Source organism: Ascaphus truei, chromosome 2 (assembly GCF_040206685.1).
Source record: "Ascaphus truei isolate aAscTru1 chromosome 2, aAscTru1.hap1, whole genome shotgun sequence".
Lineage (NCBI taxonomy): Eukaryota > Metazoa > Chordata > Amphibia > Anura > Ascaphidae > Ascaphus > Ascaphus truei.
In genome coordinates this window covers 53501675-53527158 of record NC_134484.1, presented here as the reverse complement: position 1 = coordinate 53527158, position 25484 = coordinate 53501675, and the positions used below count along the sequence as shown (strand labels likewise).

General features: G+C 39.8%; 1 protein-coding gene across 6 annotated transcripts in view; it reads right to left on the bottom strand.

Annotated features, from left to right (window-relative positions):
* Window positions 1–25484, bottom strand: part of CSMD3 (CUB and Sushi multiple domains 3) — a 1548521-nt gene that overhangs the window by 279568 nt on the left and 1243469 nt on the right. For all 6 annotated transcript variants that reach the window (XM_075582415.1, XM_075582410.1, XM_075582412.1 and 3 more), the window contains 7 exons: window positions 22492–22610; window positions 22200–22269; window positions 20835–20951; window positions 17935–18144; window positions 16060–16248; window positions 7870–8047; window positions 2816–2961 (listed from right to left, as the gene is read on the bottom strand). In XM_075582415.1, the coding sequence (XP_075438530.1) occupies window positions 2816–2961; window positions 7870–8047; window positions 16060–16248; window positions 17935–18144; window positions 20835–20951; window positions 22200–22269; window positions 22492–22610 (1029 nt within the window). The remainder of the gene's footprint in view (window positions 1–2815; window positions 2962–7869; window positions 8048–16059; window positions 16249–17934; window positions 18145–20834; window positions 20952–22199; window positions 22270–22491; window positions 22611–25484) is intronic.

Sequence of the window (25484 nt, the reverse complement as noted above, 5' to 3'; positions counted from 1 at the left end):
TCACACTTCTCTCCCAGTCTCTCCCTCTCCCAGTATTTCTCACTCCCCCTCCAGTGTCTCTCTATCCCTCCCCTCAGTTTCTCCCCCTCCCTCTCCCCACTCTCTTTCTCTCCCCCAGTGTGTGTCTCACTCTTTCTCCCTCCCCCTAGTGTCTCTCTCCCTCCCCCCAGTGTTTCTCACTCTCTTCCTCCCCCCAGTGTCTCTCACTCTCCCTCCAGCCATTGTCTCTCCCTCCCCCAGTGTCTCTATCGCTCTCTCCCTCCAGCCATTTTCTCTCCCTTCTCCTGATGTCTCTCTCACACTCTCCCTCCAGCCATTGTGTCTCTCTCCCTCCTGCCAGTGTCTCTCTCTCTCACTCACTCCCGCCAGTGTCTCCCTCCCTCCTGCCAGTGTCTCTCTCCTTCCCTCCAGTGTCTCTCTCATCCCCATGTCTCTCTTTCACCCCCTCTCCCAATGTCTCTCTTTCACCTCTCCCCATGTCTTTCTTCCACCCCCCAACCCATGTCTCTTCCACCCCCTCCACATGTAGCTCTTTCACCCCTCTCCCCATGTCACACTCTCACCCACCCTCCCCATGTCACACTCTGATACTCTCACCCCCCTCCCCGTGTCACACTCTCACACAATCACCTCCCTCCCCATGTCACACACTCAGACATTCTCCACCCTCTCCATGTCACACTCACACACTCACCCCCTCCCCATGTCCCATTCTCACACTCACCCCTCCCCATTTCCCACATTCACCCCTCTCCCCATGTCCCACTCTCACACTCCCTCCCCATGTCCAAGTCTGATACTCCCTCCCCATGTCCCAGTCTCACACTCCCTCCCCATGTCACAGTCTCACAGTCCCTCCCCATGTCCCACTCTGACACTCCCTCCCCATGTCCCACTCTGACACTCCCTCCCCATGTCCCGGTCTCACACTCCCTTCCATGTCCTAGCCTAACACTCCCTCCCCATGTCCCAGTCTCACACTCCCTCCCCATGTCCCAAGTCTCACACTCCCTCCCCATGTCCCACTCTGACACACCCTCCCCATGTCACACTCTGACACTCCCTCCCCATGTCCCATTCTGACACTCCCTCCCCATGTCCCACTCTGACACTCGCTCCCCATGTCCAGTCTCACACTCCCTCCCATGTCCCAGCCTAACACTCCCTCCCCATGTCCCAGTCTCACACACCCTCCCCATGTCCCTGTCTCACACTCCCTCCCCATGTCCCAGTCTCACACTCCCTCCCATGTCCCAGTCTCACACTCCCACCCCATGTCCCACTCTGACACTACCTCCCCATGTCCCACACTGACACTCCCTCCCCATGTCCCACTCTGACACTCCCTCCCCATGTACCACTCTGACACTCCCTCCCCATGTCCCAGTCTCACACTCCCTCCCCATGTCCCAGTGTCACACTCCCTCCCCATGTCCCAGTCTCACACTCCCTCCCCATGTCCCAGTCTCACACTCTCTCCCCATGTCCCAGTCTTACACTCCCTCCCCATGTCCCAGTCTCACACTCACCCCCCACCCCATGTCACACACACTCACCACGCTGATGCAAGAAGCAAGAAGCAAGAAGGGGATGATGCTGTGTAGCTGTGTAGCACAGCGCCACCTAATGGCCAAAAGAGAAATTGCAGCTACAGACGGCTTTTTTCTCTGCTCCTGGCAAAATCGCAGCAGCTGCCTGCAACCCCCCTAAACAATCTTGCGCCCCCCAGGGGGGCGCTCCCCCCAGTTTGCGCACCGCTGCCTTATAATATACTGTACATTTCTAATACAGTATTTAAATGTTATCTTTGATTTACAATTGAATTCCAAAACTGAATTGGGATGAGTCTGACAGAATGTTAAACAGTACACTTTGGCTTTAATAGGAGTAGGTGCGGTCTCCTTTGATAAGGAACATGGGATTAGAAAGGCGCCTCAAAAGAACAGACCATACAGTGGTAAGGTTCAGATACTGGAATGGGAGATGCGCTATTAAGATTCCAAAATGGGATCTGTAGAGCAGCAAAGTTTAACAGATGACCAAGACCAGGAAAAGCTGCAATTTGCCCCCCTCCTCCCCATCTTTCCTCCCCCCACCCCCATCGTGACGTTTTATGTATCTTCATACCATGGGGTTTGGCTTTGACAATTATAAAAGAGTGTGCATGTGATGTAATGTACAACTGTCTGCTATGCCTCATGGAAAAAATCAATAAAATTGAAGTTAAAAAAAAAAAAAGAACAGTTTCTCTACACTAGCCGCAATGTTTGTGGCTTGGGGAATAAATTAGTTTGAGCTACTAGCAACCTACGGTAAAGCTCATGGATAATATGAAGCAGTCAAATGCTAAACACCGTTATCCTACCAAGGTCAGAATAGGTTAACTTCCTGTAGATGTCTTAGTGAACATGATCCCTGCTATTCTGCATATGGCAATACAGCAAAATTGTAAGAAAAGACAAGGTTGCATATTATACTGTATAAAAGACACACATTGCATCCAACAATCTGTAATGTACTTCAAAAGTATGTAATACAGTTTAAAAAAAAATATAATCCATATTTTTATTTTTAACTTTTTTTCCTCTTTACTAAAACATCTGCACTTATTCTTAGAAATGAAGAGGCTTCTCCTATTTAAAAAGTGTAAACTACCAATTTCCCAGGCCTTTATTGCTCTGAAATCCTACAGTCTCAACATGTATGATATTGTTTATTGAATAAGATGGCATTTCATAGGTTATAGTTGAATTAAAGTAGAATGCCATATCCTGTGCTTGTAGATGTTACTAAAAATATGAATGTGTATACTCACCATGATAACTAAGTACAAAGAAACCACTTGTTGTGAAGTCACTGTGGAATTTTATTAAAACCTGGTTGGAAGTGCTGTAGACAGATTCCAGTGCAGTGTTGCCACTGAACTGTCCAATTTGAGGAGAACTTTGGTCTGGCCCGTCCCTAAGAAAACATTGAAACAATACTTGAGTTATCACAGTTCCCTTTTTTAAGCAGTTTTTTTCAGTTTCAAACAGAATGGAGAAATATCTAATCTTTATGAATTGCTTTATACGATATATCTACAGTACTATACCTGTTTTTGATAACTAGATTTAGAGATATTATTTTAATTGTATGCATTGGCCCAATATAATGCACATTTCAAAGAAATGTAAGTGTATTGGGAATCCACAAATTAAGATTTGAGGACATTTTAAAGAAGCATAAATAACATTGTAATGCACACATACAGTAATAATAATTTGCAAATAGTGTTGTTAACCTAGAAATCCACAGTTCCTTGCCTATAGTCCTGCAAAATTATACACAGAACGAAATGACAGGGTTTATGTTGTTTTTGGAGCATTAGTATATTTAATAACAATTCTAAACCTCCTAGATAAATTTCCATTAATTTAACTGTGAATATGCTGGACTTTAGTATCTGCCAAAAGGAATGCAGGAGTTAAATGTTTAGCCATCTGTAAGGAGTGGGGGAAAATCCAGATACGTTAGACAGCGGTTGAAACACTGTTTGGTGACTTAACGTGACGTTAGCCTACGTTAATGTCACATTATGCCTTAACGTGTATCCTCAAAGGGCAATAACATCATGTAAAGTCATGTTTTCTCCTGAAAAAAAAAAACATTTTTGTTAACTAATGACCATTATTGCTAATTATATGCAAAAAAGGTGTTCCTCTTCACAGAACATATTGTGTTGTAGTGGTAAAAGTCATTAACGACATTCTTTGAGTATCAAGGAAAAGGCGACTAAATGTCCTTTTCGACATTATTTCTTAAACATACTTGAGTTTGATGTTTTGGTAACTCGGAACCATGACTAAATAGACACTTAATGAGATTTTTTTTTATAGAAATATCAAGAAATTGTAAGATAAGAAGTGCATTTAGTGAATTTTTGCCAAAATTGCACTTAATGAGTTTTACCTCTACACCGGCGATATCAACAATGGTCCATTAATATTAACGCAGAAACATAATGCTAGTTAGGTCCTACCTAAACATGGCGTTAGTCACATCCAGACTCTGAATAGGGTATTTCACTGGGTTTGGATTTCTGTATCCCCACAGGTAGGTATGATTTAACAACCAAAGCATTATTTCCCTCACCTGGCAGGGGTAAGTACAGCTTTTATTTACTATATGCTGCCTGGGTAATGTTTTATTTTTAATGGGCAAATGTTCTACTATCCAGATCTTGATAATAGGGCTCTTGTCCATTATTGTACTGTAGGTGTTGGGGGGGATGGGAGGGGGTTGTTTGTAGTAGGGTTCACATTCATTTCCATTGTTGTTATCTGTGCTCCCATTGAGGGCATAGGTAACCAAAGTGGCAATCAATGGGTGAAATGGCTAAAAATATATATTGTATTTTAATATTTATTTTATTTTGTCTTTTTTGCATCTACAGTAGTGCTTTGCCCATTTGTGCGCGTGGTGATAGGTGAGCTGAGGGATGGGGATATAATGGGTTGGGTATGGGGGTAGTTCCAGGAGAGTTGTGGGAGGGGTTAACCCCTTCATTACCTTCATTACCTTAGCAGTTACAGCCATTAAGATATTTAAGAGGTTTAAGAGGTTAGCCCATCCAACAACCCATGCGGGAGGCCTAACCACCCTCTCCAGGGCAACTACAGTACACCCTTCATCCACCACATTAAAACACCAGTAACCCCTTAATTACCTTAGTGGTAATTACCACTAAGGTAATTAAGGAGTTACTGGTGTTAGAATGGTTGGGTATCGGACTTTACATGTGCGTGCAGAAGAGGAGGAGGACTTCATCCTGGCAGGGGTAAGTAAAATTTTTAAGTATTTTACTGTATGTATTTTACTGTTTTGAAAGTAATATTTGGCTACTAGGGCATTTGCCCATTCCTTTGTGGGGAAAGGAGGTTATTTGGGTATAGGGGGTGGGTGAAGTGGGTAGTTGTCTTGGGGTGTGTGGTTAGGCCTCTCAGGTGGATAGTTGAATAGGTTAACCCCTACATTATCTTAGCCTAACCACTCACCCTGGGGTAACTGTCCCCTTCATCCACCCCCTCTATCCTCAACAAACCAGGTTCTTTGGTTTAACTCCTTAATTACCTTAGCGGCTAGCAATTGAGGTAATGAAGCTGCTTTTATTTTATTTTAATAACATATTATTGAAGCAGGGGGTCTCAGGAGCTGAATCACATTAATTTCAGGCCGGAGACCCCCCTGCTTCAATTGTTACAGACCCCGGTATGGGGTGCTGGTATCTCCTGCATGTTTCATTCTCCCGTGTCATGGTCCACGTGACCCCCTGCTATAATAATATTTTATTAAAATAAAATAAAATCAGCTCAGTTGCACTGGCCCTCTTCCATTTCACACATTGAAAGAAAGTGTTCTTTTTTTGTAAATGCTATGCTGATTGTAGGGATAATTTAACAATTTAGTTAAAATCAGTGGAAGAGTTTTAAAGAAAGAAAATAATTTGCACTAAAGAAACAATAACCTTTCATGCACAGTATAAAAAGAGATTAAAAACATAAACCTTTGGGCCTACTGTAATATTAAATAGTAAATCACAATCAATACATATTTAATAATATGCAATATATTGTTGAAGCCATGTCCAGTTGTATATTGATTATTGATTGTTTTTTTTAAAGAAAATAATGATCACTATTTACAAAACCAATTATTAAGTACATATATGATAGTTTTTCATGCATTATGCTTAATTGCATTAGATATATACACAATATAATTAATGAAGAATGAGGAGGACTGAATATATTCACTGATACACTGGGTGTACAAGATAATGGTACTATTTAGTTTATATCACAATTGATTATACACAAATAAGGAACATCTGATTTTGTTGTATAAAAAAACATTATTTCTAGGTTCAAAATGCTGAATTACATCAGTGTGGTCCAAATTGAATGCACAGGGAGAACAACCAACAATTTTATTAGCATGTCACTGTCTAACAGTTTAGTAGAAGGTAATGTGCATATGGCTGAGAGATGTAAAATACTTGTTCACTTTTAGGTCCTTCGCGCCTATATATTGACCACATGGCTAAACATTACAAATGATAGTTATAACAATAATTTGAAGAAACAACATAAGATAGTAGACACACACCCTCTAGTTGACTTTGTTAGCATGCTTATATTATTGTCAGTGTGAAGTTATTGTACCCTTATACATATATGATAATGGGATATGTCATCCCTTGCTACAGTATAACTTTCTATTTTCCTTTGTCAATTAAATGGACCAGGTCAGAGCTGATGTATACGTACATTTTCAAATGTGCGAAACATCATGTATTTCAGAAAACCGCTATATTTTACCAGTCAAACAATTTTAGGGTATAACGTGCATGCACTGTGCCTTGTCATTTGAACAGCTTCCTTTAAAACAACAAACCAAAATATGACTGTTTATTAAACCTTTTGCAACATTTCCTTGGAGCATTTAAATGATTTGCCTACAGCAATATTCTATGATGTTCTAGTGCACGTGTACGTAATGATCCTTCAACACAAATATCCAAATTCAAATAAGATTAAGATATCTTTAATTTAAACACAATAACCAATGACGTGAAGAAAAAAAAAAAAAGCCGACATAGTGAAGAATAATTATAGGCCTCCATTGTATTTTCCAACTCTGTTATGCTTGAACAATTATGTTTTCTTCCTATGCATGATGAATTTTAAAAAGAGAAAAAGGTTGTACTTTGTAATTTATTGTAGCATGCAAATGTTTTAGCAACAGGGACCTTTGACACCTTGACAAAGGACTGTGTTGCTAGGGACGAAACATTAGTATGCTATAAATAATTACAAGCTCCAGAGTGGTCAAAGTGCTTCTCTTTTCTTTACTACTGTGGACTATATAGTCCTCAGCTGAGTTGGTGAATAATCAACCATCTATAGTAATTATTGGATAGAGTGTAGGATTGCATGATCTATTTATATTTACGTTAAATTGAAAAGAGAATAAGACATTTGGTGCTCAAATTTCATATATGACAGATTTACTTTATGTTTAATGGCGTACCTACGAGATAGGGAATTTGTAGTAAAGATTAAAATTGAATTAACATATAGTATGACAAATACAGTACGTTTCCTGTCTTTTTATAAAAGAGAAACATTGTAAACAAATTTATTATGGTCCAAAAATAAATAGCATATCCTTACTAATAATTACACAGGATATAATCTGATTGCTAATATTATTTTTTTAATACCAGAAAGTACCTGTTGCTTAGCCAAAAAATTAAGATGGTAAGTATTAATCAAGGTGCATGAAGGAAAAAAACAAAACACATATATACATATATGGTTGATAAGAGAAATCAACCAAAAATAATCCTTTTGGGTATACATTCATGAGTGCATATGGTAACAGGACATTGTAATCCAGGGGTGCAGTATCCCCTCATAAGGCCACCCTAGTGGATCTAAAACAATTCACACAATTCTTCAGGGGTGGAGGAAGCGTGCAAATCACACAAAACGAACGTCCGTCAGCTTCTAAATGACATCACAACGGTAGCGTTGGTGGTAAGGTCGCACGACAGGGAGCTGTACGGCGGAAACTGATCCACAACATTTGCTGTTCCCATAAACATTCATGAGTGCATACCCAAATGGATTATTTTTGGTTGATTTCTCTAATCAACCATATATGTATGCATAATATTATTTTCTGCAATTCCAAAATATATGTGAAATGTCAGAAAGCACAGATATAAAAATATGACAACGTGCAATTGAGAATTATTCATTTCTATGTGCACTACTAAAATGTTGGTTATAGAACAATAATTCACCTCTAATTGAATATGCTTACCACACAGTAATAAAATCATATATAGGTTCCGTTTGAAGAACTGTAAAATTGATGTAGATTCCATTCCCTGGTGGTACTTTCACAAGCCAAAGGCAATCTTGAAAGTTGGGGTACTCATCAGGGTATGCAGGAGAGTAAATCGTGCCATTCATTGCTGTTATATTTCCTCCACATAGAGCTACATAATTATACAACAAACAAGGATGGTAAGAAGCTGTTATAAATAAGTATGTGGGATACTTAAAAAAAAATCATGCTGAAGAGAATTTCAAGTATGTGTACTTGAGTTTCCTTCTAGGTTGCTAAGCTGCAGGCAAAGACAAGCATTGCTAAAGAATATATTATTTTTGTGTTGTAACTGACTTCATAAAAATTACAGGTTTGGTTGGACTCCAGACTACTTTAAAATGACTTGCTTGCAGGCTGGGAATTGAAATGGAGCTAGTGTAGAAATTGTGTTTTTTAATATAAGTATAACAACATTAATATTCTTCTTCATGGGACCATCAACAATAGAAAGGGCAAGAAAAATGGGGTCACGAAACAGTACCAGCCAACAATACATTACTCTTGTGTGCATTCTAGAAATGCTAACCTCTTGTTCTATAGTATTGTGGAAGATACTTTAGGAATTCCATCTCACGGTCCTAATTTATTAATACTATAAAAGTAAAAAATCTGTTCACAAACCAGCTTCTATAAATATGAGGTGTACTGTATGTGTATTATTAATGCAGTGAAATTCAGTCCCTGAGCTGCAAGTCTTATATCGAAAAAATGATGTGTAGTATACTGTATGTATTTTATATACAGAAGGTTACCTATAGAAAAAAAAACATTTTTTCACATTTTCAGGTACACATTAGTAACAGAGAAAAAAACACATTTCTCCCTTTTTAAGTGCTAGGGTGACAATAGATTTGAGGAACAGTTTTTGCCTATTAGGATAGTCCCATACATATTTAGATACAGTATATTCTCTATATTTATGCTGTTTGAGAGGGCTTATATTGGCCTAATGAAAATGGGTTGATCTGTGCAATTAATGATGTATCACCATGTTTGATGTTTCTTTCATGCAAACTGGATGCAGTTTGAGATTCATTTACCGTATGCAGCTAAGACTAGGATAAACATTCTAGCAGTCTCAAAATAAAGCCTTAATTAACATCCACTACTATATACTGCATGTGTTCACAGTTCTCATCACACATATACAGTATGCACACCAACCTAGATATTATTCCAAATAATTCTTAACAGACCTATTCATTTTTTTCCATTTGTAACGAAAAGTAAATCATTAATGTACAGTATCAAGGTTAATGTGGAGCAATGTAATTTAATCCTGCATTAATGTATCTAAGTAGATAGCTCCAATTTTGGCCGGCATGCCCCAGAATGCGATTTGGGCAGTGTTAGTGGGGGTAATTGGGAGGAGTGACATTGCACACGCATTGCGATTATAAATATATATATATATATATATATATATATATATATATATATATATATATATATATATACATGTCATTTCCCAGAATCCCCCGCTGCAGTGGAAGTGCTGTGTGCTTTCCCCTCCCCCCCCCCTTTTTTTTTTTTTATTCACAAGTCATGCATTTCTCTTATGATTTTTATTATTCTTTTGTGTTGCTCCAATGAATTTTTTCTGTGCTTATTTAATGTGTTATTCTTTTACTTCTTTATATACTGTAGTTTATTTTTGGATGTATCCAATATTTCATCTCTGTCCTTTAAAGATTTATTATTTGTATGTTGTTCATTCATCTAGCTATTCGTTTTCATTTGTTAGTAGGAATATGTTTAAACTGCTTACAAATAGGCTCTAGTGCTTTATGATTGTCATGTATAATGTTGTCCAGCAATGAAACTGGGTTAAATTTGTGAAATTGGAAGTACCCGCCCACCATCCGTACTGGCCAATCACAACAGTAAAGGTGATATAAAGGACACCCCTTTTGACCATTGAATTCTTCCCCTGATGAAGTCCTTAGTGACGAACCGCGTAGGGCGTTTCCCAAAGAGGCGAGTTTGTGGCTGACATTACTGCACGAACGGAGAGAGTACCTTGGAGCTGTTGCTATTTTGCTTGGGACTGTTGTCGCTTCCGGTTTTGCAGTTGCCTGCTGGTGAGCAGTGAGAGCTGTGAGAGGTGTATCTGGAGGGAGTCTCTGACCGTGTTGCTGATTATTACATCATCTGGCTGCGGTGGCTCCAGTGCACCTTGATGAACCAATGGATACACCAGAGGTGGCACCAACGGGACAGGCTGATACATTCCCTTCACAGCTTCAAGGCGATTGAGTATATCTCATAAATGCTATTATTTTTACTCTGTTTGTGAGTGCGCTTTTTATATTTTACAATCCCATAAATACTATTTTATACTTTATCACACTAGGAGTGCGTCTGTTTTTTCTTCTTGTTTTCTGCATATATATATATATATATATATATATATATATATATATATATATATATATATTTATATATACATACAGTATATATGTACCGTATTTCCTCGATTGTAAGATGCAGGTTTTTTCCATTTATCACGTGGCTAAAATAGGTCTGCGTTTTACAATCGATGCACTGGAAAAAAAAAATCAGGCAGCAGGCGCTGCTGGAGATGCTTGTCAGTTTTCTGTGTGCAGCAAAAATGTCTGCGATCATAGGCCCCCCCTCCTCCCCCTCGTGCAGAGAGATATGCTGGAGATGCAGCCGGTCTGTGTTCTGCAAAAAGCATACTGCGATCACAGACCCCCACCTCCCCTCCGTGCAGAGAGATCACGGCTCTGTCTTCACAGCAACCGGACACAGCAGCCCCCTCCTCTCCCTGTCAAATCTCTGTGTGAGCTGCACCTGCAGAAGAAGGTGTGTGTTTGTCTGTGTGTCTGTGTGTCTGTGTGTCTGTGTGTCTGTGTGTCTGTGTGTCTGTGTGTCTGTGTGTGTCTGTGTGTGTCTATCTCTGTGTGTCTATCTCTGTGTGTTTGTGTGTCTCTGTGTGTCCTTTCATTCTCTCTCTCTCCCCCGTATCTCTCTCCCCCTTCCCCCCTATCTCTCCCCCCTTCCCCCATATCTCTATCCCCCTCTTATCTCTCTCCCCCCTTCCCTCAATTCTCCCCCATCCCCCCTTCCCTCAATTCTCCCCCCTCCCCCCTTCCCTCAATTCTCCCCCCTTCCCTCCATTCTCCCCCCCTCCCCTCTCTCCCACCTCTCTCTTTCCTCCCTCCTCCCCCCCTTCCCCCTCTCTCTTCCTCCCTTCCCTCCTCTCTCTCTCTCTCTCTCTCTCCCCTTCCCCCTCTCTCTCCCCCTTTCTCCTCTCCCCCTGCCCCCTCTCTCTCCCCCTATCTCTCCCCCCTCTCTCCCCCCTTCCCTCTTTCTCCCCCCTCTCTCTCCCCCTCTTTCTCTCCACCCCTTCCCTCTTTCTCTTCCCCTTCCCTCTCTCTCCCCCCTTCCCTTTCTCTCTCCCCTCCTTCCCTCTCTCTCTCCCCCCTTCCCTCTCTCTCCCTCCCCCCTTCCCTCTCTCTCCCACTTCCCTCTCTCTCTACCCCTTCCCTCTTTCTCTCCCCCCCTTCCCTTTTTCTCTCCCCCCCTTCCCTTTTTCTCTCCCCCCCTTCCCTCTCTCTCTCCCCCTCCTTCCCTCACTCTCCCCCTGTGATGGGGAGGAAAGGGTTAATACCTGATTTGCCATGCATTACTGTTGTTGCCCTGTCCCCGCCATTTTTATTCCCCATGTGCAGGCCATTCCCTGTCTGCGAGGGTAAAAGACAAGATGCATTGCTTGCCATACCCTCTAACCAACACATGATAGAAGATCTTAAATGTAAGGCAGGAGGTATTTTTTTGTAAGTCTAAGCAGGAATTACTTGGACATCCAGCTGTGATATGGGTGAATGAGCTTCTGTATTTTTATGACCAAGCCTGAAAGGGTTGTAATTATTTTTATGATGGAGCCTCAAAAGGCTCCCACAGATTTAGAGTCCCCCTGTCTAAAAGTGTGTCAATTATGACAATACCCAGAGGCCCATAATGTATACAATACTGGCATACTGATGCACAGCAGATGTCAGGCTAGTGACACCTCAAAGTCAGAGACCAGACACAGTGGCCCCAAGAAATGGGTGTAGCCCAGGTATGCTAAGTGGCATGGGCGTCAACCTAACCCATGCGCCCTGCCCACCGGACAGCCCTTTTGACCGGTCTTATGAACTGTGTGTCACTTGGCTATTCGTGGTTTTTTTTGTTCCCACAAGGGGATTGGATCCACATGTTAAAGATAGCTTTGTCCAGTCTATAACTGTGGCTTTCCAGGTATTTCCCAGTGTGATTCCTGAATTTTAATCATGATGTAAAGATGCAAGACTTTGTTCCAGTACAGCAGCAACCAGTCCAGGAGTGAAGGGGTTAATAACCACATAACCACAGGACTTTTAAAACCAAGGCTGCATTTCTTGCACTGGCAAGCAAAGGACAATTTATTTCGTTCCAAGGACAATTTATTTCGTTTCCTGATCCCAGTGAGTGGGGTTTTAAGTGTATTCTGCAGATGTCGTGTGTTTATCTATTAAGGAAATAAATCACAATTTATTTTGCAACTTGTTCTGTTCAATCAAGTACCCAGAAATATAAATGTGTTGATAAAAGTTGATGTCATCGTGACACCCCCCCTTCCTGCTCTCACTCCCCCTTCCCTCTCTCTCCCCCCTTCCCTCTCTCAAATTCTGCACATTTATTATAGTGGTTTTTTTCCCCCCCAATTTTTTTATTAAATCAAGAGTGCGTCTTAGAATCAATCGATGGCGTATTAGAATAGAGGAAATAGGGTAATACTGGCTCTCTGTGTGCCATGTTTTCTTTGGCAGTCAGCACCAGATGAAAATTACTAAAGATGTTCCAATGTTTGCAAATGTCGTTCATGTAGTACAATTAAATAAAAATCTTAAACTTCAGCAAATGCAAACAAATATGAAAAATATCACCCCTTTTTGATAGAGCATCAATAAAATTGCAGCATATTAAGGGTCATGTGATATTTAAAATTGTGACCATCAGGATATCTTCATGATAGCACATCCCAATGAATGAAGGAAATCTTAGAGAAGAAGACAAAAAGGGCACAATAGTGTAAGGGTATGCAACTCTTTATATAAATCCCAATATAAAAACCCTTAAAAATCTAAAGGGTTTTTATATTGGTGGTTCATAAAAGAAATTGTGTACTCCTACACTATTGTGCTTTTTTTTTCTTCTTCTCTGAGATTTCCTCCGTTCACTGAGATGTGCTTTCATGAAGAAATCCTGACTCCATGGGGCCTATGATATAAGCATCAATAAGCCACTTATCGAGCACGTATTGGCCAAAATGCCTACTGCATTCAGTAAGCCTCGATAAGTGGGCAATAAAGGTATGAATCGCCAAAAATGTCAGCGGTCATAAAAATCGCAAGGTGAGTAGCGATAAGCCACTTATCGCCAGGTTCTGAAACTCGTGCAATTCTCATAGCCGCGATTAGGTTACCAAGACCTATCGAGGCTAATCGTGGCTATAGAATGGCGAGTTTCTCCCAAAATCCTCACGCCAAGAAATGTTGGCGTGAGGCTGGTGAGAAGCTGCTTAGAGGCAGTGATACAGGACTTAGAAAAAAAAATGCTTTTTTTCTGCATTGGATTGATGCCGGGGGTCTCCAAAGCTGATATCCATGAATATCAGCAACGGAGACCCCCCATCATGAATCCCATGCAATAAAAATGCATTTACAGTCAACTTCATTAGCTAACCGCTAAGGTAATGAAGGGGTTGACCACTCCCGCTACCCACCAAGGGCCAAATACTCCCTACACCCACCCCCGCTACCCACAATAAACTCTAATACCCACATCCTCTAACTCCACAGGATTGATACAAGGGGCCGTAGGGTCCTCAGTTTGTCTCCACGGGTGTCTGTGGTTCTCAGGTAGTCCCTACAGGTGTCTGTGGTTCTCAGGTAGTCCCTACAGGTGTCTGGGGGCCCTCGTGTGGTCTCTGTGGGTTTCTGGGGGTCCACGGGTGGTCCCCATGAGTACCCGCTGGCCTACGGTACTAATACTGTGGCAATTTTTTTTAATGCAATACATAGAAATAAATAGACGCTCCTCCCCCCCACAACACATACAATTCAGTAATGGCAAAATTACTATTATCCAGATATGGATAATAGTGCATTTGCCTATTATAAAATTTAACATAAGCCAGCCAGCATAAATAAAGTAAATAAAACTTTCTACTTACCCCTGCCATCATGAAGGGTGTCCTCGTCAGCGTACTGCAGGCCCAATTATTATTATTAGTAATTAAGGGGTTAACCCACCCTCCCCTTAAAAAAAAGAGGCGGGCACATGATACAGCATTCAATCGGATTGGAGCTGACCATAAAATGTGACGTCACAGGCCCTATATAAGGCCTGAACGTCTCATTTTACCTAAAGAAGCCGACGAGAGAACATCCTGTTCTGGATTTATCATTGGGTTTTTGATTGACAGATGAAGATAGAAGATTACAGAAAAGATAGAACTAATTACAGAAGAAGATAGAAGGTGATAAAGATAAAAGAAAGGAGGTTTTTTTTAACCTGATGCTGTTCTGCAAGGTGGATCACATTGGATTTCAGGTGATGACTTCCCGGTACAAGAGATTGCAGATACAATGGGTTTCGGAGGGTGAAGACTTCTAAAGGTAAGTAAAATATTGAATGTATGTAAATGTTTTTTTTTCAGTTTTTTTCATTGTATTTATTTACTTTTATGTTTGTGATTGCCCATTGACTGATAATGTATTAATCTGTGCCCCTTTAAGGTACAGATAAATACAGTGCCATCCAATGCCTTTTTGGCAAATGCTTGTTTTGAATTGATTGTAATTTTTTGTATTTATTTTTATTGTTTGGATTTAATTGTTTGGATTTTAGATGGGTTGTTTTTAGTACATTTTAGGATTGGTTAGCGTTTAAAATTAATTATTTGTTTTATTGGCTACTTGTTTAAATTCATTAATTGTTTTGTTGGCTAGTGTTAAAATTAATTAATTGTTTTGTTGGTTAGTGCTTTTATTTATTAACTAGATTGGTTGGCTAGAGCTTGTATTTATATATTTAATTGGTTGACTAGTGCTTTTATTTATTTAATTGGTTGGCTAGTGCTTTTATTTTTTTTAATTGGGGTGTTTAAGTGCTTGTGTATATCTTTTATTATTGTGTATTTTTGGCCTTCATGCTTTTTTATTAGGGTGACCATTGACTGCTATAGTTGCTTATCATGCCCATAGTATATAGGTATGATGTACCACTTTGCCAATCATTGGGTACAGGGTGGGTATAGTGGTCCCGGGGTGGGTGGTTAGGCCTCCCTGGTGGGTAGCGGGGGAGAGTGGGTTAACCCCTTAATTACTATAGCGGTTATTAACCGCTAAAGTGATTAAGGGGTTAGGGGAGATTAGATTGTATTTTTTCATGTATTCTTGCTGGCATCGGAGGACATGGACCTGTAGTATGCTGACAAGGATGCCCTTCATGATGGCAGTGGTAAATAGAAAGGTTTATTTACTTTATTTATGCTGACTGGCTAATGTTTTATTTTATAATGGGCAAATGCACTATTATTCATATCTGGATAATAGTAATTTTGCCCATTGTATGTGTTGGGGGGGGGGGGTATTTATTTCTATGTATTGCAAAAAAACATTCCACAGGATTGGTACTTCAGGCCAGCTGGGACCCGCGGGGACCACCAGAGGCCCCCCGGACACCCATGGGAACAACCTGAGGGTCCACAGACACCCAAAGAGACCACAAGAGGAAGCTCAGACACCCGCAGAGACCACTTTTACTTTGTCTTATTTGTGTATATTTCTATATAAATCAAGTGCATTTTAATGAAACCTTTTTGTGAACAAGATAAAAAAAATGTAAACACTTGGTACAAATGACTACAGAAAAGTGTCTAAAAATGTTGGAAGTACTTAGTGGCACAAAAAAGATAATGGTAACCTTGAATACCATTAAGCAATAAAGATGGTTCAAAATATCTGAGATGTTTACTATGCACATAGGTCTCATATCAAATAATGCATATAATGAAAAGAAATGTAAATGACCGAATGCAAGGTGACAGAGTCTTTATATGGCACATACCATCACAACGAGGCAGCGGGTGGTTCCAATTGCGACTTACTCCATGTAGGCATGTAAGTGCTGAGTTTCCAATTAAAGAGTATCCGGGATAGCACTCAAAAGAAATAGTATGTCCTACGGTAAAGTCATTTCCAATTACAAATCCATTGCGAAATGGTCGAGGGTCAGGGCAGTTCTGCAACTGATAAGCTAAGGACAATAAAATGAAAAATGCTTTGTAAGTCTTCTAAGTAGAAAAGCAGTTCTAAGCAGTTACTAATAGCTCAAGTTGGCCTGAGGCCAAGACATTTTTGATGCAAGCTACACTTATTTTTTTTTCTATACTGCTTTATGAAAATAAAAGCAATCTCCCAATACTGTTTTTTTTTACCCTGCTTTTTTTTTTTTTTACAGGATGTGAGCCTTGGGCTGCCCATGGAGAAGAACCATGCTGTCGTTAGCTCTTGGGACTTCCCGGTTGCCGAGATAATTAACAGTTGACGTTCACGGGTTTAAATCTCCCTTCAGGAGAAACAAAATGGATACCAAATCCCAGGCCAATGGGAAGTTAGGGAGTGGAAAAGGAATATACAAGTGGTATATTAAAATCAAGACTGCCACGGTGGCGGGACTTGATGGTACATACTGTATTGCACTAAATGAGGCGATGAAGCAATTCCTGAATCCAAAATTTAAAGCATAGATGAGCATTTTAAAGAGCGGCTGCTATTATAGAGCAAATAGCAGTTTTCAAGTGATAGTGCCCCCGATTGACACTATCACAGTTTAATGAATAAGCACCCAATTCGATTCTACTGTGCGGAAACTCCTATCCAAGTCAGTGGGAGTTTTAGTGCGGTAATGCCAAATCAACACCATCACACCTTTACTATTTACCTCCATTATAATGGGAAACAAATCATTTGAAACAAGAAAAAAAATGGAAGCTGCATCCAAAAAAACAGACTGAAACAGAAACGATTACAAAAAAGAACTGTTGCTTCAACTTATATTTTGTAAAAAAATAAAAAAGGTCTAGAGCAGTAGACTGCAAATTTATACAGGCATACCCCGGTTTAAGGACACTCACTTTAAGTACACTCGCGAGTAAGTACATATCGTTCAGTAGGCAAATGGCAGCTCACGCATGCGCCTGTCAGCACGTCCTGAACAGCAATACCGTCTCCCAACCTGCACCGAAGCTGTGCGCAAGCGGGGAGACTATAGAGCCTGTTACACATGTATTATTTACATCAGCTATGCACGTATATGACAATTGTAGTACAGTACATGCATCGATAAGTGGGAAAAGGTAGTGCTTCACTTTAAGTACATTTTCACTTTACATACATGCTCCGGTCCCATAGCGTACGTTAATGCGGGGTATGCCTGTAGTGTGTTCACAACATTTAACTTAACCAAAGAGATTGTACTTGTACAAACAATAAGACACCGCATACATTCTAATATATTTTTTCAGATGAGTTGAGCCTGAATACTGTATTATACTTTATTAAACAAAAGAAGAAGAAAAAAACATTTACTTTTGAGTATAATTTAAACTTTTCTTGATGCATTGAGTATAAAGCACAAAAACCCATCTTCAGGACTTATTTATAATTAGCAATCTCTTTCAATTACAGTATTTGATTGTTTTGTCAAGAATGAATGACTTCCTTTCGTAAAATAAATGACTCTGTGAAACACAGAAACATGTTCCTTTGTATTAACTCAATTAATGGAACAACTCTGTATACAGTAAGTAGTTGGTCGCTCAAGGGTTTGGATATGCAAGTTTAAAAATATGGTAATATAAACAATCAGATTGCTTTTCTTTGAAAAAAAAAAACTTTGTTATTTCAATGGAATACAAAATAAATAAGGGATGCGGCTCACCTTGATACACTATATGAAACCCCTGCTTGTTTTGGGAATAATCACTATGAAAATACATGCTGGTTTCATGAGTTGTGCTGAACAGTGAAGCTGGAAGTTGAGGGCCACTTAATCTGCCAATAACAGAACCAATTTCTGCAGATCCGCTTCTTACTTCCAAATAATCATGTATTGTCTCAGTGGAAAAATTAACAAATTGCAAATGTACACCTGAAATCAGAACACATTAGGTAAACTACATAATATGAAGCTTCAGAATTAAGAACCAACATCAGTATCTGACTAACTACATTGTACCAACTATAAAGTCTGATTGTGTTTCTGAGCAGACTTACTGTATGAAACATCTCTACAATAAAATGAACAAAGAACCAATGTGATAACACATTTTTCCATTTTTTCTGTAGATATTCATTAGAATCTGTCTTCAGTATAATGATATTCAGAAAAGAAGTGAAACTCACACTCATTATTACCATTCTTGTAGATGAAGGTGCAGATTCTCTAAACTCCATTAAATCAGGGAACAAATCCGTTAATGTCATGGTTATTAAACAAATTATATACAAAAATAACAACCATACAGGAGATGATTAGCATACTTTAGGCTTCACATGACATTATGCGTTTGCTAGACGTTACCTTACATCCACTTACATAACATGCTGGTTTTTAAGTCTTGGCGTTACTCCTATTTAGAGCCTGAAATAGAACTTTTTCTTAAGTGGAGAGAGGAAAGGGAAGTGGCTGAATGCATGAAGTAATGATAACACAAGTTAAATCAAAGGCTAACTCTAGCATTACACCAATCCAAATACTGCAAACCTCCTATTTCAGGTTCTGGTTAAGAGTAAAGCCAGGTTATGCAATTAATTATGCAATTAATGTTACTGCCTGCAGTAATCTTACGAGAGCTTTGTGAGTGGGGGATAAAATTAGAATGCCTGATTTACATATAATTTGCATCTTATAATGAACATCCAACTTAGTTAACACTTCTCTTTACGGAGGAAAACATGGCTTATATATTGCATAACTGTCCCCTTGTTAATTTAGCATTGCTGTTAATGTGATGTTAGCTTAGATTAAAGTCACTTTAAGGAGGCAATACAAGCATACATCCATTTCATCTCCGGCGCTCTCCGAATTCCGGAGATACAGACCTCCATAGGAGGTGCCAGTAACCAATAGGGCTCAGCAAGATGGGTTCACGTAATGGCAAAGTTTCAAAGCTCCCTCAACCTGCGGGTCAATAGGAAGCCATGATGTCTTGAGGTTTGGCTTCCTTTTGGCCCATGTGATACGGGAGCTTTAAATATTGTGGAGATATCGACACCCTTTGGAAAGCAGGGGTCTCCTCGATCTGAAACGAATGTTGTTCAGCTCCGGATACCCCTGCTTCAAATCTATGTTATAAATAATAAATTAAAAAAGCGTATGGATTGCTCCTCTATGTGGCCTTATCAAGTTTAGTGACTCTAGGAAAGAGCCTTATTGTATATCCGCTTTGATGGACATACGTGTAGAATAAGCCTCTATGGAGAACGTAGCCAATACAAAAGACAGACATGGGATAGAACACAGTTCTGTATTGTTGCTGCATTTTCCCATCGATTTATAATATATATATTATATATATCTATATATATATATATATATATATAGATATATATATATCAAACCTAAAATGAAAAGAGGTTATCCAGGATGGTATGTACACATACATGTGTAGTACAGCAGGAAGAGTACTATAGAGAAATATGTAGGGTAGGATAGGGCCAGTTTAGAAAAGGAAAAATAATTATTTATGATTGGGATAAGCAAAAAAAGATAAGACTCTTATGAGATAAAACAAATAAATTAAAGCCAAAGATCAAGTTGTTAAAGTAAAATAAGAAAATGAGAATTGATAGAAACTTTACTTTTACACTCACATTTTGTGTCAGTTTTCATCATTTACAATAGTTAGTCTTCAGTTCGGTCTAATGTTCCTGCAACTTTGATTATACTGTGAGAGAGATCATAGCGTATGGATTTCTTAGCATTGTGTGCGGGAGTCATCTTCTTATTACATACAGATGTAGCCGGAGTTATTGTACCTGCTGGTAGGCACCAGTCGGTGCAATAATGGATTAGCCCCACCCCTTTTAATGCACAGCTAATTTGTTTTCAATAGCAGCTGCTCCCGCTGGGGTATTGCGAGTCTCCCGCTGCAACCAGTGAGAGCAATAAAAGCTGTTAACTCTGTAACTGCTAAGTCAAATCAAACCAATCAACTTGTAAAATCCATTTTAGAATGAGAACCCTGTAGCAGGAAGATTTAAGGGAATTATTAATATTTCCTCATTGAAATTGAGAAGGCATGATATGATAAATGATTCTTATCTGCCATCAAATACACACAAAGTTGTTGCATTCATAGTCAAATAATAATACAACTTCTAATTTCCACATCTATACTGTACAATATTTTTTTTTGTCTGCATTAACCTAGTAACATGGTAATTTAATCAATTAATTTCCAGAGTCCCTTCAGTTGCGACTGCATTACAAAACCCTTGAGCTAGAGAATGGATTATGTACAGCTCATTCAAGAAAGATATTTGGTCTATGAATGTATTTGCATATATAACTGTATATAGCACATATCATTTATATTTTGCTCATTATTTTATCATTTCTGTATATATTTCAAAATCTATTATCTGCACATGGTACAGAATAGGATATTTTATTCACAATTATAGCTTCCGTACTACCATTACCATACATAATTATTAAATTACGTAAGCAAGAGCAAAACATAACATGTGTGATTTACAATAAACAGGTTCTTGACTCTCATTAATGCTGATATCCAAATTCATTATCTCACAGTAAAAAGTTATTAAAATACATACCAAAACCAATAGGCAATTTTATTGTCCAGGTACAGTCTAAACTGCTTGGATAGTTTCCAGGAAATCCAGGACTTAGTATTACACCACTGAAATCAGACATAGCTCCACCACACTGTGCTGCAATATAATACAAGATAATAACATATTGCATCTAACAATCTCAAGCAGGTGCAAGAGTTGAGTAAGGGTGCAATGAACTTGGCTTGGTTGGTACTTTTCTTTCCATTTTCACTGTCACCACACCCTTTATTATGAAGCTCTTCTGGTAAATGTTTATAACAAAGGGTACAACACATAAAAAAATCACTTGTGAGCACCTTCACATCTCAGACAGGTCTGCAATGCTACTTTTAACCATTATCACCTAACAAAAATGTGCACAAACTTTGGAGTGTGGCACTTACAGAGGCCCTGCACTCTTCACCACAACATTTAAATTAATTGCCAGGGGAGCAGGCGAGGGCTCTGTACTGTATGTCCCTTACCTTGACTCAGATGGCTTCTGGTGACGCGGCGTCAAATAACGCCGTTGGGGTCACATGATGTTGCATTGCCATGGCAATACGACATCACATGATGTCGGAAAACGCCAGAGAAAAGGTAAGGGGGTGATGAGCAAGGGGGGGGGGGAGAGCAGGCATGAGGGCGCAGAGGAAAAGTATGTGCATCCCTGACGAGGGATACATTACTTCCGATGCAGCCAGGAATTCTGGAAAATTAAATGCAAATGAGTACAGTTTCACTTTTGCATCTAATCCATTTTAATATGGAGCCATATAAGCTTATGCCTGCTTTATCACACAGCTATTTCAACCTTGTAAATCTCATCAGTGTGACAATGGTTACATTACATTAAATAAGTTATGGTGGGTAAAAAAGTGACAAAAACCCTCCACTGTGCAGTAAATAAAAATATCACTTGTGAGCATATTCACATGTCTCAGTGTAATGAGAGATTTGCATGCAATCGCAGAGTGGAAAGGGCTCAGGAAGGAAATCAGACAGTTATACACTCAAGCGGGAAAATTCTTCATTAGAGTGTTCTACACAAGTATTCATATTCTAATTTACTGACCAACTACCAAAGAATAAAGGGGAGAAGATGAGGGTTGTATTAGAATCTGTACATTTCTAAACTCTGACATGTTTGAGATCTATCCATAACTTCATTTTTGTTATAATGATTGTAGTACACATTTTTATTTATGCTATATTGATTTGTCAAGATCATTACTTTTATACTTGAGATTGCTTCTTCCACATTATTTGCTAGCGTTATTATATTTGTCTAATTTCTACGTGGTTAATTGATATATTGAAGGAGTATAACCGCGCACAATTAATATAAATGTGACTTTTTCTTACCAATACAAATAGGATTTGGGTAATTCCACCTCCTAACTGGTCCGGGCATACATGTAATATGTGAATGTCCCTACAGGAAAAAAAGGCAAATCATATTTAATGCAATTGTATTATCTAAAACTCAATATTATTATGCAAAATAATAATACATACATACTTAAAAGAAGTAGAGGAATGCTAAATTACATTGGTCTATTTACAATATACAGCAACATTTATTATAATTCCAGAATAAAGAATATAGTACATTTTATTTTAAATTACACATACCAGTAGTATGAAACGGACTTACCTGAAGAGAGTACCCTTGATCACAATGGAAAGATACCACATCCCCCACCATATATCTGTCACCAACTTTTATTCCACTGCTTGGTAATAGTGGTTCTGGACAAGAATCAAGACCGATTGCTAAACAAAAAAAGATGGAAGTTAACATCAATAAATCCAAACTTGCAGTTTATTATGTTCATACGTATACATTAAACACAGAGAACACCTCTAATTTGTAAAATCTATTGCATTTTGGCCACTTTTGTGTCATGTTTTCATATTGAGCGACTATAATTTAAAAAGGTAGAAGTTCTACAACCACCTTACATTGCTTTGACATTTTCCCTTTTATAAATTATAGAGTGGATTCAGCATAGCAACATATTTTCTCCAAATAAAAGTGATGTAAGATTTCTGCTGGTCTTTGAAATTCAAAAACAATATGCAAACATTTGATTTTATTCACGAGCTTGCAGACATAAGGGCATATGTATAAAGTGTTGCCAACTCGCGGCATTTTTAAGTGGTGTCATTTTGCATCAATGTTTCAATTTCTTTTGCTCCAATTTTATCCCATTTGCGCCAGTAAGCATTTTGGGGATTGGTTATAGGAGGAGATAAGAAAGTTGCTATATCAAAATCTATGCCTATACTGTAGCTAAGCAGTTTTCCTTTCGCTTTGCATGAAACACATCCAGGTTTAGATGGCGTTAAACTGCTCCTAATAGATCTGTACCAAATATTAGGAGCAAGATGAACAAACTTCAAACATACTGTATGTAAAAATTGGTGCAAATTTGAGCTTTTTGTTTTTTATAAAATTGTACCATGTAGATACAAATCCCTTTTTGTTTTTTAACCATCAACCATGCATGAGTTAACCTCTTAGGGGTTGATTTTGTATACACTAAAGTGTGCAGTGCAATCAGCTGGTTTGGAGTATATAGAAACAGCACCATAATCCTGATTTGCAGGGACACACAAGATACATTATATTAAACATATACCTAACATACCTAACATACCAGGACATACTTGAAAACGAGAGGTAACTCTCAATGTATTACTTCCTGGTAAAATATTTTATAAATAAATAAATAAAATACAATCAGGGCATAATCTAAATCAATTCTTTAAGAATTATTATGTAACTCAGCATTTCCCAATTGGGGTTCCGCAGAACCCTGGGGTTCCGTGGAGCAGTCCCAGGGGTTCCGCCGATGGACGGGCCGCCCGCACTCACTGTGCTGGATTTCCCCCTCAAAAAAACAGTCTGTCTGTAGCTGAAATTTCTCAGTCAGGCATTAGGTGGCACTGCACTGCACAGCTCATGCAGCACATTGTCTGCATTGCTGCCTCCTGTGTGATAAGGTGAGTGTGTGAGTGTGTGAGTGTGTGTGAGTATGTGTGTGTGTGTGTGTATGTGTGTGTGTGAGAGTGAGTCGGTGTGTGTGTGTATGTGTGAGAGAGTGTGTGTGTCATTGTGTAAAAGAGACATGGGCATAGGGGGGGTGAAAGAGAGACATGGGTAGAGGGAGGGTGAAAGAGACATGGGCAGAGGGGGGGGGGTGAAAGAGAGACATGGGCAGAGGGGGGTGAAAGCGAGACATGGGGGTGTGAGACACACTGGCTGGAGGTAGAGACACTAAGGGGGAGGGAGTGAGAGACAAACTGGAGGGAGGTGAGAGAGACACTGGGGAGGGAGAGTGATAGAGACTCTGGGGGGAGGAAGTGACGCACTGGCTGGAGGGAGAGAGAGACACTGAGGTGATGGAAAGACACGCTGGCTGGAGGTAGAGACAGGGGGGGAGGGAGTGAGAGACATACTGGAGGGAGGTGAGAGAGACACTGGATGAAAGGGAGAGTGAGAGAGACACTGGGGATAGAGAGTGATAGAGACACTGGGGGGAGGAAATGACACACTGGCTGGAGGGAGAGAGACACCGAGGTGATGGAGAGACACACTGGCTGGAGAGAGAGATACTGCGGGGAGGGAGTGACACACTGGCTGGAGGGAGAGAAACACTGAGGTGATGGAGAGACACTGGCTGGAGGGAGAGATACTGGGGGGAGGGAGTGAGAGACACACTGGGGGGAGGGGGAGAGACACTGGGAGGAGGGAGTGGTGGGGGTCTTTTAAAAATGTATTGGGGCAGTGGGGTCTTTTACAAATGTATTGGGGAAGTTGGGGTCTTTTCAAAATGTATTGGGAAGGTGGGGATCTTTTAAAAATGATCTTGAACCAAGAAAATGTTTCGCCTGCGTTGCATTTCTTTTTTTTTTTCATGTGCTGCGCTAAAAATATTTAGGGGGTTCCATTCTGTTTTACAAAATATAAAAGGGTTCCACAACTAAATTGTATTGGGAAACACTGATGTAGATGATCAGTAAACATGTTCTATGTCTCCACGTATACTGTACGTGTAGTATTTCAATCCTGTTTAATCCAATACTTTAAAATGCTAAGTACTGTAGTATTGCTAACTCTACATGATGTAACTCCAATTTGAAAGTACAGCTTTACTCAATCCAGCATTTTTAATTATTTAGCATATTTAAAATGATTTGTTATGTATCAAAAAATGCTTGGGATGGACACAATGTTATAATAAATATGAAATAAACCTATGTACTGTACCTAATACAGCTCAACCCGTTATAGTGGGGTCCTCGGGGGCCACCTGATCCTACCGCGCTATAACCGGGGTCGCGCTAATTTTTTTTAAAAATGGCTGCCGCGTGCCAGATCGGGAGGCGGGGGGAGGAGGAAGGAGGGGGGAAGAGGTGCCAGCAACCCTACATGTCCCCAAGCAGCCACCGTACTTCCCCCAGCATTCCCCTCGCAGCCTCACTTAACCCAGCAGCTCCACATCGATCCCCCCACGATCCCCCCCAGCCCCACACTGATCCCAATCCAGCAGCCCCACGATGCCCCAGCAGATCCACATCGATTCCCCCACTGATCCCCACTCCAGCCCCGCACCAATCCCCCCCAGCCCTGCACCAATCCCC